The 14,832-nt window shown below is 38.3% G+C and overlaps 1 protein-coding gene across 2 annotated transcripts in view; it reads right to left on the reverse strand.

Moving 5' to 3' along the window:
- Positions 1-236: 236 nt before the first annotated feature.
- Positions 237-14,832, reverse strand: part of ACBD5 (acyl-CoA binding domain containing 5) — a 29,834-nt gene continuing 15,238 nt past the window's right edge. For both annotated transcript variants that reach the window (XM_061468214.1, XM_061468215.1), the window contains 8 exons: positions 12,536-12,673; positions 11,602-11,799; positions 10,788-10,894; positions 8,537-8,813; positions 7,007-7,206; positions 5,292-5,342; positions 4,901-5,010; positions 237-1,844 (listed from right to left, as the gene is read on the reverse strand). In XM_061468214.1, the coding sequence (XP_061324198.1) occupies positions 1,832-1,844; positions 4,901-5,010; positions 5,292-5,342; positions 7,007-7,206; positions 8,537-8,813; positions 10,788-10,894; positions 11,602-11,799; positions 12,536-12,673 (1,094 nt within the window). In that variant the 3' untranslated portion in view covers positions 237-1,831. The remainder of the gene's footprint in view (positions 1,845-4,900; positions 5,011-5,291; positions 5,343-7,006; positions 7,207-8,536; positions 8,814-10,787; positions 10,895-11,601; positions 11,800-12,535; positions 12,674-14,832) is intronic.

The raw sequence follows: 14,832 nt of genomic DNA on the forward strand, positions 1-14,832 counted from the left end.
GTTTTCTTAAAGTGACTTTCAACCTAGAGCACCCTTCCTGTGTAATCATGTCTGTCTCTCACTTTATGGTAAGAAATCACTCACTCTCAGAACTTTATGCTACAGCCACAACGGCTTCAGGTCCCAGCAGAGCTTCCCTCCCAGCACAAGCTTTGTTCAAACTTGAGTTTTTGGTACAGCTCATGCCACAACCCATGTCTGGCCCACAAAACCATTGGATCGGTATACAGCAGCCGTCAGAGAGGTTCTGACCATTTTATTCTTTAATTTAGCTTTACAGTAAGAAAATCAGACAAGGGAAAAAGTAACTAAAAAAGAAAACTGCACTTAACTAAGAACAAGATTAAAATTTTTCTGGTAAAACAAACAGTTAATTCTATGATTACATTTTTATACAGCATAGTTTGTATGAAAAATGTTTTCCAAACTAGAAAAGATTTTCAGGAAGGACAAAAATAATTTTCCTCAAAAATTATTTGTAATATGTAGTCCAGGTAGAGAATTAAAGCATATCAGTAATATGGAGACATTTCTGAAGACTCTGATCTTAAACACGGCTTATGTAATGATGTAATTCTTCATAGCAAATCAATGTCTTTGTTTTCTGTCAAATCTAATTTTAGTGCATTTCCCTTCTCCAGAGATTTAGACAACTTGCTTATATATTAATTTATTTTAAAATTAAGTGTAAAGCATGCTTTGATCAAGTAAACTTCACCAAGTTGTAACGTGGTATATTGGGTAATAAATACTCTGTGGAAAAAAAAAAAATCAGCACCAAAATGAGCTGAAAAGTTTTGTTTTGAAAGAAAGTAGAAGGATAAAAGCGAAGAAAATATCAGAACTGGTATTTTTTATAACGTGGCTTGGGAAAAGTCCACAATAGATTGAGGCAGTTAATTAATAGATTTATTAATCTATTAAATCTTACTTTAGTTTGACATAAACTGACAACAGAAAACTTAGAGTGCACTGAGCTTTTTAAAACCTTAGAGCTATACTTACAGCATTAGCTTTCACCTCATTTTAAAGCACCTTGTGCCTAAACTATATTTCAGTTAAAACAAGCTGTCATCAACAAGAACACAATTCTCAAAGTTACAAACGTAAGGCGCAGCCCCTTTACATAGGTCTCTTTACATGTGGTACCACACTTGGTTTCCAACTTGTATTTGACAGTCCTTCTCTATTAATGGCTCTAACTTGTGAGACACGTACCAATTACCAAATCTCCTTTGCAATCTTTAAGGAGAAACAAAGGATCCAACTTCAGTGCTGACCACTTTGCATGGAAGTTTGCCCCACTCTGGTTTAGCAGCAAAAATAACCAGTTGAATTTGTCAGAGCTATGTTGTGTTTTCCCAACAGCTTACAATGTATTGAATTTATACTTTGTTAGTGCTTTCATCTGGTAAAAGGTAACCCGGTGGAAAAACAGGCAGGGATGTTGTTGTTGTAAAATTATTTCTATATTAAAGTGACAGTGTACATATTTTTCACTTACTCTTTTACAAAGATGATGTTCTCTTCATCGTCTGACAGCAGCAAGACCAGTAGTTTCTGAAGGCCCATCCACAAGCATATTCCAAAATAATTACTGTTCATATGGTTTTGAGGATGAAATTATTATTAAATTTATTTGTAACCTAGGAGCTTGTGAATCATTCAAGTTTGAATAATGTTAGTCCTTAAATGTTTAGCTCAAAGGCAGTACAAAATATTACTGTAACAGAAGGAACTTCATCCCAGATTCCAAGATTCTGTGAGACTTCAGAATTCCTGCACTTTTCAGTGCCGTCTTCTAAAAGTCTTTAAGCAAAGTCATGAGTTCTCAGTTCAGTTTTCTAGAAGAGGAATCAAATATACTAGTTTAATGTACCTTCACAAAGAAAATGATTTTGCATCTAAAAAACCCAAGCCTATTATGGCCACATGTGAATGACTTCCCATCTATTAAAACACAAAAACACTGCTTAAAGATACCTGAAAATCTGCCCTCTGAGGTTACAAAACTATCTGCAAGGGTACTGAGCTGGCCCAGCTTACACCGAGGAGCACAAAGTATCACTAGGAATTCTGAACTGCAGACGAAATTCCTCAGGTCAGTCCCTGACCACACCAGTCAGTGGTTTGCTAGCTCACAGCAGAGCAATGCTTATGAGTTTCCAGTGACTCCAGACACTGTGCAATCAGAATGTTCTAAAATTGTGAGCCAAATCTAAACAAGTCTCTGTTATTATTAAGAATACATTTCTATCTGTGGTCAGGTTTAGAGCCCTTAGGTTTTTGAGCTTTTCTCAGTGAAGGCTCCAGTATGAGTACCCAGATTTTCAGCATTAAGTTCCCTGTACAGGAATAAGGTTAAGAGGCTCAGAAAACCTAAACCTTGCAGAAGGGTGCTAAGAGTGAGCTGAGCTGCCCATTCCCAGGGACATGAGCTAAACACAAAGCTGCTGGCTATAGAACGTTTCCTTCCACCAGTTCGATGGAATTTGCTCCGTTATGCAAGAGAGCTCAGGAGTCATGGCTCCACAGCTTCACAGTGAGAAAACCTCACCTCGTAGCAGAGACTAGCTGAGGACAGTTCACATATTTAAAACCAATAATACATGGATGTGCTGAACATATGCACTGTGTACATGTGTTGCCTAAAAGCTGACACACCTCTACAGAGCGTAAGCTGAAACTGGCATTGGGGCAACACATAAGGGCTCTTGTTTTGCAATTCCATTTTCTCTCTAAGTGTACTTGAGTAACTTTGTACCCACTGCCAAGAGATGGGAAGGTGGTGCAGGAGCAGATGATAGTCCCTAAATTCTGGCTATGGGTAGATTTATTCAGAAACCAAGAGGAAAGCTGAAGAACACAGAAACTTCCTTAGCTGCTTCTGTTCCTGAAGCTCATCTCATGTTAATACAATCCATGAATGAGTAAACAAAACAAGGACTATCTGGTGCTACACTCTCTCTGTGTCTCATGGAGATACTGGTATTACTGTTAGTGGACTGTGGTACAAATCCTGTTGTCCAGAACTCACAAAGAATGTCGATAAATTGTGGAGCATTCAGGAGAGAGCCACCAGAATCACCCCAAGACTGGAAAACAGCTTTAAAATGAGATTCCAGTTGTTCCAACTGTTTTGTTCAAGCAGGAGATTGAGAGATGACCTGGTGATAGCAATAAAGTACCCACAGAAAACACATCATGGGCTCTTTGGCAAGTAGATGAAGTTCTAGGAAAACCCAGTGGATGAGAGGTGAAGATAGAGAAAGCCAAGTAAAAAGAATGTACCATGTAGTCATTTCAGCTCTGAGCCATTAGAACAATATATTAGAAAAATTGCTGGAAAATCTGCTTTTCCAAAAACTGATTTCTGACTGAATCTGTGAAATGATTGCGAGAGCTACAGAGGTCAGAATGGATGATCAAAAAAAGTTGTACAAGACCAGCATACTATCGAGAGAGATTGAACATGGCCATTTGAAAGCTATTAGCTAAACCACACAAAAGTTCATAGGAGCTTCATGTAAGATACTAAAACAAAAATTGTTATTGATTCTAAAAACCCTTGTCCTTGCTGATGAAATTGAAATCTTCACTTACCAGTGCAGAAGATAAGGAAGATGTGTTTAAGTGCCTGAAAGCCCAAGTGAAAGCTCTGGTTTCATCAGACAGTGCAAGTTACACCAATGCTGCTGACGACAGCTCTGAGACAAGGTAACTCCCCAGCAGCCCTTGTAGACATTGTTTGTTTATATCACCATGGGCTGGGCCCAGATGGTGGTGACTGGTGAGTGACAAAAGTCTAGTTGGAGGCCAGTAATTAGTGGTGTGTGCCAGGGGCTGATACTGGGTCCAGTCCTGTTTAACATCTTTGTTTATAGTCTGGATGGTGGAGCAGAGTGCACCCTCAGCGAATTTGCTGATGACACAAAACTCGGAGGAGTGGCTGATAGCCAGGGGGCTGTGCTGCCATCCAGAGGGACTGCAATAGGATGGAGAAATGTGCTGACAGGAACCTCATGAAGTGCAAGGGGAAGTGCCAAGTCCAGCACCTGGGAAGAGCTTGGCAGAAAAGGACCTGGTGGTCCTGGTGAACAGGAAACTGAACGTGAGCCAGCAACATGCCCTTGTGGCAAAGCAGGTCAATGGTGCTGGTAAATGTTAAATAAGAAAAAGGTGACAGATGTGACTCTGCAAAGGATTTGATAGGAATAAATTTTCTAATGGCATAAGGGGACTAAGGAGTCTAGGAACAGTGAAAATGGCTCAAGAGGATATTGGGAGTGGCAGGGTCAAAGAATGTCATGGAGACACTTGAAGCTATCAAGCTTAACCCACTTGTGCATACTCCTGCATCATGTTTCATGGATTTAACCTAAATTGCCACATATACAGTATACCACATATAAAGACCAATTAATCACTACTTTCTTAAGCTGAGAAATTTTCAAGGCAAAGAAAACATGTCGCTTCCTAGAATTCCCAGCTAGTGGAAGGTACTACTAGCTTCCAGAATTTCTTTTTGCACATTTGGCTTGAGTTCTTGAGACTTAAACATACACCTTCCTATCATAACCATACCAAGGACTCTACAATCTGCTTTAGCCTGGTATCTTCAGAGCTACGAGTCCCTGATACATACAATGGAACATTAGGCAAGGTGTGTCCTGAAACTCAAGGAAATAGGATTTATCAAAGCAGTTATTATCAAGCCCCTAATTTCAATACCGACCTGATGTTTCAGATACACTGCCAAAGCCTTATTGAAAGCATTCCCTTGCACTCTTCTTCCCATTAAGGCAGTATTTTATGTCCTGTCTCAATAACACAATATACTACATACTGGTTTCAGCAGCTGAAATACAGTATATATGCCCTACTGAATGTGCGTCTTTACCTTCGCTTTCTTTGAAGATACACGTGTACCAACCACTGAGCAATAAACGGCCATACAATAGCAAAAGCTAAAACACCAGGGGAGATTTCAAAGGGCCACCATGATGGCTTCTGAGGGAAACAGAAAAAATTCCAGTCAGCAATCTGTGTGCACATACCCAATACACATGTGTACTTCTCAGTTACTGCAAATGCTACAGGATCAAAGTAGAAAATACTAGTAAGATCAGAAAAGAAAGATTAATCTATCGAATACCTTCTTCAGACACACATTATTATCTCATAGTCAAAGTACAAAAAGCATGTATCAAGAGCTAGATATAAAATATTAATCTCATCTTTTTTACCATTCACACTGCTTTTTACAAATAGAAAAAGCAATATTTTATTACCTTGACAGAGGAGGCAGGCTCACAATTTGACTGTAGTGTTGCATATTTTGCCTTTAAATACAAACAAAGGCTGGTAAGTATGAAAAAAGAAACTGCAACCAAATTTTTTCTGCTTCAGAAAAAAATGAGAATATGAAGTTTTTCATCTCATGAAGGCTTTGCAATCTGTATGTATCATAGAACCACCCCCATACAACCCCCTTTCACCACTTAAGTTTCCCGTACTCTTTCTGGCATTTTTATCACATCTGTGTTAAAAAAATGCATTAAGTGTCACTCACTGGGTCTCTATACATTTTTTCAAGGCCCCCCTGCCCAACTTGTCATTGCAACCTTCTCAACTCTAGTCCAGTCCCAGCAGTTGCAACCCAGAGTAGAAATCCCAGTAGCTTAATTTGCACAATTACATGTTTCAGCACCGGTCTGTACAAAGTCAAAAGCACTGGTTTAGTCTGTCCTGAGCTATAGCTACAGGCATGTCTAACAGGATAAAGGAAAGAGAATCTTCCAGGCAATCAAGAAAGTGAGAAGTACCAGAAACTTTTCAAGACTATTCCCATAAACTCTTGTGGTGTTTCCACAAAAACAAAGCAGTCAGTTTTCTAGGTCTTTCTTAATTTATGTTAAGGTGAAGCAGAAGCTTCTGTTTCTCTTTAGGTAAGAGCAGCAAGCAGAGCATGAACTGCTGATGAAGGGTCTTTTACTATTTCATCAGAAAGATAAAACCAGTCTATTCTTCCCCAAAAGGGTACTCAGGCATTGCAACAGGCTGCCCAAACCCACATAGACGAGGCCCTTAGTGCCACGGTTTAGTGTTGGACTTGGCAGTCCTGGGAAAATGGTCAAACTTGATGATCTTAAAGGCCTTTTCCAATCTAGTTGATTGTATGATTCTATATCCAAACATCAGATGCTTGAATAGTTGTGACAGAGCAAAAACACGGTTTTACTAAATCCTTTCCCTAGTGGCCTAAGATTTGGAGTATATGCATCCCATAGGATACTTTATTCTCAGGTAGATCAAAATATCAGGAAGTCAAACAGAACCAAACATTTTTATGTTCCTCGTTCAACCATATTCACAGCATATTCTGTTCTTCTGAATATACAGTGCTTCTATTGAAACAGAAGGAAAAAGAAACACTACATCAATAAGTATCTACACTTGCTTAAGACTTCTTTTGCCTATTTCATATACATGATGTGAAATTCCAAGAAAGCTGGATTACTTCATGGGGAAAGAATGCTATGATGAATCAGTCTTTTGCTAACTGAAAATGGAACCAGAAGTTCTACCTGCAAACATTTACCAGTCTGGAAGATTAATATAATTTCTCACTTCCTTTGAAAATGCTTTGAGATCTACTGATGAATAAATTACCATGTATTACATTAACTACGGAATCTCTATATAATGACTGTGTAATGTGTATAAATAACCACGGCTAAGATTACTCTGATCAGAAATGAGTAAAATAATGTGTGGTTAATTCCTAGCTCAAAATACATGGGCTTGTTCACATGTATGAGTGTCCTGAATTGTGTTCCTGAGAATAGATACCAATAAGGAATTTTAAGTTGGAATCAACTACAGAATACAACTGAAATGTCTTCACAGTTTATGAAAATATTGTTTGAAAATTTAATCTGAAAAAGAAGAAAAATATCAAAGGAAATTTAATAGAGAGTAATCAAGTAGTTTCAATGAATAATACCTGTGATGCTGTAACCGTCTCCAACATATGCAACCTCTGGAGGACATTCTGCATGTCTTCTTGCAACCGCATCAGCACTACTGCAATCTGTTCATTGAGGCTTCCCCTGGGTCCCCTCTCCGATCCCCAGCGCTCTCCATCCCCTCCACTACCCATCTGTCCACCTTGCAAACCATCTCCTAGAGGCTGAAGTCTATGCCCTGTTTTGAGGGACAAAAAAACAGATACATAAACTACAGAATGGGCTACCAATTCCACTGAAAATGTTTGATGTTAACAGTTCAGTTTTCTCCCTCCCGAGCTGAGTGTAGCGCCCTTAATTACAGGCTGTGTTCAGACAGTTCAAAAGCACCAGGAGGTCACTGCACCATCATCTGAGGGGTTTCCCTACAGCCTCAGTGTGACAGTATCGTTCTGGTCCTGGAACTGCATAAACATTTAGCAAAAAATTACTAATTCACATCCAGTCAAGTTCAGCAATAAATTCTGCCCTAGTGAAAAGGAAGTAAAATCTGTCTCATTATCAAAGGGAGGTGTGTTTTAAGCTTGGCACAGCCTCCAGCTGGAAAACAACACCAGAATAGAGTGATGAGAAAAGATGATTGTTTAAATCCTACAATACTCCTTTAAATTACATAGGTCTAGTAGGCACACATCAAACGTAAGTAAAACAACAAAAAAAGAGAAAGGAAGATGGCTAAACTATAATATGTTCTTCATAGTTTTCAACATAAGTGTTATATTTGGATTTTCATTTTTTGCATCTGATTACATATAAGCGCCATACAAAAAGGCATGTTATATATAATAAAATACTTTCTGGCCTTTTTTTTTAGTACAACTTTATCTTTGGCTTTACAGATCATACTACTGGAATATGGTACTGCTCCCAGGTAACAGTATTAGAAGTATTATGTCATTAAAAAGAGCAGAGGCCCAACATAAATTGAACATCTGGACTGTTATGTCACTAAGAATCATTAAGTTTTAAATATCATAATAGATGGTATCAGAATCACTCAAAGGTGTGGCTAACATCCCAATTATACAGAAAACAGTATGTCATTGATACCCATCCAAGATGTTCCATGATTTCAAATAAGAAACAAATACCTGTCTATATTTTCAAATCAAGAGGTATAAATGCATATGCATTTAAAAATAAATATGCAACTTGTAAAGAAACTCTTCTCATGCACAGACAAGTTTTAAAGATTATGTTTCTACAAAGACAGGTGCCATTAACAGCAGCTGGAATTTAAGGGAAGACAAAACAGAAGAACCCAATATGATTATATACAAGACCTCCATAGCACAAGAAAATCCTTTTGTAATACTTACTATGAATGAAATAAATACTCTGAAGATAAAACTGATTGCTACCCACTGTAATTAGGATTTTGTTATCTATTTTTACTGTGACGGACAGAAGCACTACATAGCAATGGACAATGCTGACAAGTGCTTCTCAGACACCAGTAACTTACAGCAGTCAGGCGAGTGGGAACACAAAAGCAGTGTGCACAGTACCTCTCCCTCTTCTGACACTGTAGAAATCTGCTTTATCTCCACCCTTCTTCTCCTTGTGAGGGCCCCCATTACTGGCTTTGCCATCTTCTCCTCCACACTTGACTTCACCTTGCTCTTGAGCTGCTCCTTCTACAGTATTTCCAGGCTGATGATTCTCATAAGTCATGCAAGCGCGCTTTGGAAAATCTGTATTTTCTAACGGAAGACTGTGATCTACATCCAAGAAATGGGATGAATGCTTTAAAGATCCTTTAGCTGATGTGATGGTCTCCAAGGGCTACAAATTAACATTAGCAAGTCATTAGATTCTGCAAAATGTGCCAGGTAACCAACAAAAAGGAAGAAGCATCATCTCTAAGGAAATAGTCCACCCAAAATTCACACTTTCTTTTTTTTTAACAGAGGCAGTAGACTGTGCTTACTATTGTCTAAATGTCCTCTTCAGATTGAAAAGGTATTTGAGGCAAGTATGATCAAAAACATTGATACCACTTGGAGTTAAAGATATTTCCAAGATACAGTAATACTCATTAATCAGTGAAATTGAACATTAAGATCTAAAAATGCTCAGTTTCCCCTTTTAAAACTGGCTTTGCTTCCTAGACAGAGAAGTGGCATCCCAACTTGGATTCCTGAGCCACATGGTTAAAAGTCACGTGCTGTTAAGAACCCTGAGTAGGCAGTGTTTACACCCACAGCAGACAGATCACGTTGCTTATGATCAACATGTTCAAAACAGCTTGGCTCCACCCTGTGCCTCTCACCAAACAAAAGGAAGGCACAGAATTCATCAACGTCTCACTTAAAATCAGTGCTACTGTAGGAAGATATTAAAAATGGATGAAATATGCGTTGATCAGGTCATGATTACATGTTCTGCAACAGGACTGCCTTAAGGTGGCTCAAGCAACCCTTTGTTCAGCACAAGCACAAGCACTTGCACAAGTATACGCTTAAGCAGAATGGGAACCTCAGATAGCTGACGAATAACTCCATGAAAAAGCCAGAATGACCAAAAGAAGGGGCAAATAAATGGAAACTACTGCAAAGTCCTGTTTGTCAGACAGCAGTTCATAAAAACTGGATCATCAGAACTGAAGGTCAGAGTGCTTACTACAGCTTTTCCAGTAAAAAGCTCTAGTTAATTCTTTAAATGAACCTCTTCTAGTTTGAATTAATCCATCTGTATTCTACTTGTATATTTATTTACACATACCTGAACATTTGTTATTTTGTTCAAAACCAGAAATTTTCTCACACAGGTTGGGAAATTCTGACAGATTATCTGTCCACTTCAATTAAAGAATCTCAAACAAGCTTGAACGATACACAGGATGATTGGGAAATCACCCAGATCAGAGAGCTTGCAGCACTTCTACCAAATCAGCTTTCCCAACATGATTCACTACTGGGTAAAATTTTGATTTGCTAAAAGGAATTTTCTAGATCCTCAGGGAACAGCCGGACAACAGAATGATGCAGTATCAGTGTGCTTACTGGTCTTTCCAAACCCACGCATCACTCATATATTCATCCCCAGAATCAGGAAACTAGGGGTTTGACTACAGAGTCCACGCTTAAACTGGACCTCTGAAGAAGGTCCAGGCAAGTAAAGTCAACTAAGACTGCAGTTAATACAATGAGCAGGAGCACAAATTCAGTCAAAAGTAAGCCAGCACAGTTGGTACCCACCTCTCATATGAAAGTTGGAGATGTACATTATGGCTGAAGAGAGAACAAGAGAACCCAGAAATCACTGTCATCTCCCACTTCTCCAGACCTAGGCCACTTTCAGGCACTGGCCTAGAGGCCACTTGCTAAGTCTTACTCCTTATTTATTCTTTGAAACAGATACAGGATTCATAAGGCCAGAAAAAGAGCATGTAAAAAGCTCATTGTTACAAAGACACTACTTCTCAGAGATAGCTGGATTCTGGTCCCTGCATATATTATGAGACCCTAAATTCATTTGTGCACACAGCCTTTAGTTTCTTTGTACTGTTGGTTTGTTGTATTTTCTCCTCACATAAATTCTCTGAGGGAAAAGATAGCACAGCTTTTAGATCAGTAGTAACCAACTTGTAAAAGATTGATGACAAAAAAAACGAAAAACAATAGTCCAAGCAGGAGAAAGGTATATATGAGTTACCTCATTCACCTCTGCATGTCCAGGTTCACCTGATAGATAGGAACCTGTTTAAACATAATCACACCACTCTCAAAACTACACCTAGGAATACTAAGCCCCTACCTCTTCTAGTCCAAGTTGCTCCATCGAGTCACAATAAACTTCACTGTCTGAATCACTGGTTAAGTGCTGAGTTGCTGAGATCTCTTCATTACTCTCTTCATTTGCACCTGTACAGAAAGGACATACTAACACATGCTTTGTAAATGTGAGCCAAGCCTGGCAAAGAGGAAAGCAGTAAATTAAAATGCCTAGGTGAGCTTCAACTCATGCGCTGTTTATCTACAACTGTCATGTTAAAGTTAGATTCTGAATAAAGTGGTTATATTAACATAGGAATTATATAAAAGTTTTACTAATTGGAAAACTATACCTCACACTGGCACTTGTGCCTTATAGGCTGATAATTTTACCTTGCTGATTTACTCTCCTTCCTAAGGTCAGTATAAAGCAGTTTTGCCTGAAACTATCAGTTAGCTTTAAAATGTTACATTTAAGACATCAGTTTCAACAAACTGACATGTATGATGTGTTCAACCTTTGAGAATGACAAGTAAGATATTAGTGCTTCTCATTTTACTACAGATTAACTTTCAAAGGCAGGTACTTGCATTGATAATATAATGATTTCAAAAGAAAGCAACTGTATTTCTGCGGGTTTGAGCCCGTCTCTGAATTCATCTCTTTCTGCAGGAGATCCTAAAAGAAAGCCTTACAGACTTGGGTGTTTTTTTTTCTCAAGTATTCTTTCTTCGTGTTTCTACAACTGAAAGGCAACATTGATGGTCTCTGAATCCCAGGATTAAGCTTTCAAGAAAAGAATCCTTTTCCATGAAAAATATGTGCAAATGAAAACATAGTCTTCCAGGGACAATACCTTGGTGGGTGCTGTTTACTATTTCTAAGCTTGGCTCAGTTTTCTTTATTTCTTCTTCTGGCTTCAAGCCATTCAGGGCAGATTTGGTCTGGATGCCATTCTGCATATCTGTGATAAGGCTGTCCTTGTAATTGCCATTAGTAACACCACCTTCGAAATCCTTAGCATCTGCTGATTCTGGTTTCACATTCTTATAGTCTGTAAAAGAACAAGAAAACCTTGCAAAGAGAACGCTATGCCCGCAATACTCAAAATATTTCTTCAAGTAGCTAACTCTGATGGACTAAGTACAACGTATCTGCAGAACAAAACAGATTTGCATTTGCAGGGATTGTTCTGTTCTTGCAAAAAGTGTAAATATCAAGTTTAACTTGCACAAAGAGCAGATGATATTTAAAACAAATGAACGCAAATCCCAAGTAGGTCTCTCTGATAAATTAAATAATAATCCTCATGCCCTTGGAGGTAAAAACCTGAACAGAATTCTAAATATATCATTTCATTTGTTTTTCACTTGATGTTGGTTTTCCTCGAAACTCTTTATGGACCCCCTAAATGAATCTCTGAAAGTTCTGTTTTATTTCTTCTGAAGAAAAAACAGTGATTTTCAATTCTACTGTTACAGTCCATGTATCAATTCACAGCTCTCACAAACAGCACTGGCATCAAAAAGTACAGGGTATAGACTTTAAGCTAACCTATTGACAAGACTTTTTAGCCGAGTCAAAAATTGTATGGCATAGCTCACAGATCTTTACTAATTCTGTACTAATTCAGGTTGAGACACTGCCATTTTTTCACACATACATCTGCATGTGTTTGCCTCTAATTCTCCTGAACAAGTAAAGCGTTCATGATCATTCGGGATTTTCTGCCACTTAGGTGGCAAAGCATAACTTCAGAAGAAACAATGGTCTAAGTGCAGAAAACATACCCTTTCCATTTAGCTGCATCTCCTTTTCTTCCTCTTCACGAAGCCCTTCTTCTTCTGATTCTGCTCCACTATCACTACTTTCAGCTTTTCCATTCACAGCCTTTATATTTGGAGTGGAATTCATGACATTACTAAGGTCTAAGAAAAAAATCAAAGAGGGAAAAAAATATGTTTTTTAAAAGAAACATACAACCCACCCCACCCTCAGGCTATTAATCAGTTCTACACAAGTATTTCCATATTAGAAGATGTACCAAATAATGCCCGCTTCATTTCTGTAAGCTCTTCCCTAATTGATTTAATGTTTTGCTTCTGTGGTCCAACACAGAGTGCCTGACCACTGGTGAACACATTCTCAATGATACTGAGGAAGCCTGCTGGCGGGAGACAGACACTCTAACTACTGAGTCTCAGACCAAGATTATTTCCCAAACTTATAGCATGGCTGCAACAACATTTTATCTAGGACCCATGTGGCCATGTTCTTTTAAACCCAGAAGTCAGTGGTTTTATAGAAGTTCCCTTTCGGGCTGAAATGCTTCAAAAATGTTCTTCATTCAAAGGAAAATTCTGAAACGTTATATTCAATTATGTGAGCACACAGGACTCTGGAGAGGTAAACACAATATCCAATGCATCTTCTCCTGCAGCAATACAAGCAGACACAAAAGGTGGGAAGAAGTCTCACGTTTATACAGATCTTTATCTAGCAAAGGGCATACGGAAATAAATTCTCTGATTTCAGTGAAAAAGATGATGAAATTACTGAGCATTTCTTTGCATGTCAAATTACATGCAAATTTAAAACAAACCCCAAATCTTGAAATGGACAAATTGCTAAATCCTTGGTTTTCACTTCTTTGATTGCTCTGAGGATCACACACAATTCATTCTGACTGTACAAAGAACTGCAAGATAAAGATTCTTAAAAAACATGAACAATTTAAGGGACAATCCTACCACCTCCTGTAAAAAAAATATGCTTAAGTACATCCTGATGATCATTTAAGCCTCCTAGGTTAGGACAGAGTGATTAAAGTACAGAGAGGACAGTTTCTGCAAGACACACAGTTTACATGTTGACTCCAAGGCTGAATTCTGACTGTTTCAACTGTCACCACAGCATTCCATTTGCATAATTTCTACATTCCTTGTCAGAACCTTGCAAGATTCATTCTTATATTTAGGTTTAACTTAAACAGCAAAATAATAATTACACTGCAGTTGCCAAACCAGCTCTGACACTTTCTTTGCTGCATGATAATTTAGAGCTAAGGGGTTTCTGCTTTAATCTTGCAAGGAAGATTCCCATATTCCTCTAGCTTCAAATCTTACCCATAGTGTTTTTTTTAAGAAAAACCCAAAAGCAAAAAAAAACCCCTTAATTTCTTGTACAGGAATAATATGTTGAATATCCTGTTCACTTTAGTTTTATTGCAAGGTAAGGGGTCTGTGAGCACTCTGCATCAGTGTTTTATATTGATTTAATCCAACTTTCATCTGAAGATTTAAAATATGATTCTTTATTGTAAAAAGAGAACTGCAAAAGCTATGGTCTGTCTCACAAGCAGGAATATAAGCAACCACACATTTTCTCCTCACTGAAGAACACTTCTATTTTGCAAGGTAATTTGTTTCACAAAAGAAAAACACCAACATATTCCCAGTTTATTTCTCATGTCTCATTTATTGTGAAACCCAGCCCTCAAGATGTTTTTCTGAGAAGCAGCAATGTAAGGAGGATAAGGTAGCAGTTAAGTCCTCACAGGGTGAGCTCTTAAGCGCAGACATAGCTCCCTTGGCACATTAAGGCACCCATCACCCTTTGTGTCCTACCCAGTCGTGGGAGTAAACAGGAAAGACAAGACTAGGAGGAACATTTAGCTGTGACAGAAGGTGAATTAAAACTGCAAACCTCCTCACCCTACCAACAATACGGTAAAAAGTCCCAGCTATACCATAAGCTTTTTTTTTTAAGATTCACATTTTTTCTTTTTGTAGGAAAGGTCTTTGAATATTTTAGCATGTTCTCTCCCCACTTAAATTCACTAAGGAGGTTTATTCAGTTGGGGAAACTTCCAAGTGATACATCACATATATTTAAACAAAGAGGGAGAACTGAGAGAAAGTACCAAGCGTGACAGATACACACTATCATGCCATGGGACACCCAGAGAACTGAAATCCATCAGGACCATATTTCTTCCACAAAGTCGTTCTCAGCAACAGTGCTCCTAAAGACTGTAAAGAGGCATCACTTTGATGCAGAGACTGAAGAACACAGCATTGTAGACTCT

Source organism: Pezoporus flaviventris, unplaced genomic scaffold (assembly GCF_033815535.1).
Source record: "Pezoporus flaviventris isolate CSIRO_AGI_PZ_B2104156 unplaced genomic scaffold, CSIRO_AGI_Pfla_v1 ptg000047l, whole genome shotgun sequence".
Lineage (NCBI taxonomy): Eukaryota > Metazoa > Chordata > Aves > Psittaciformes > Psittacidae > Pezoporus > Pezoporus flaviventris.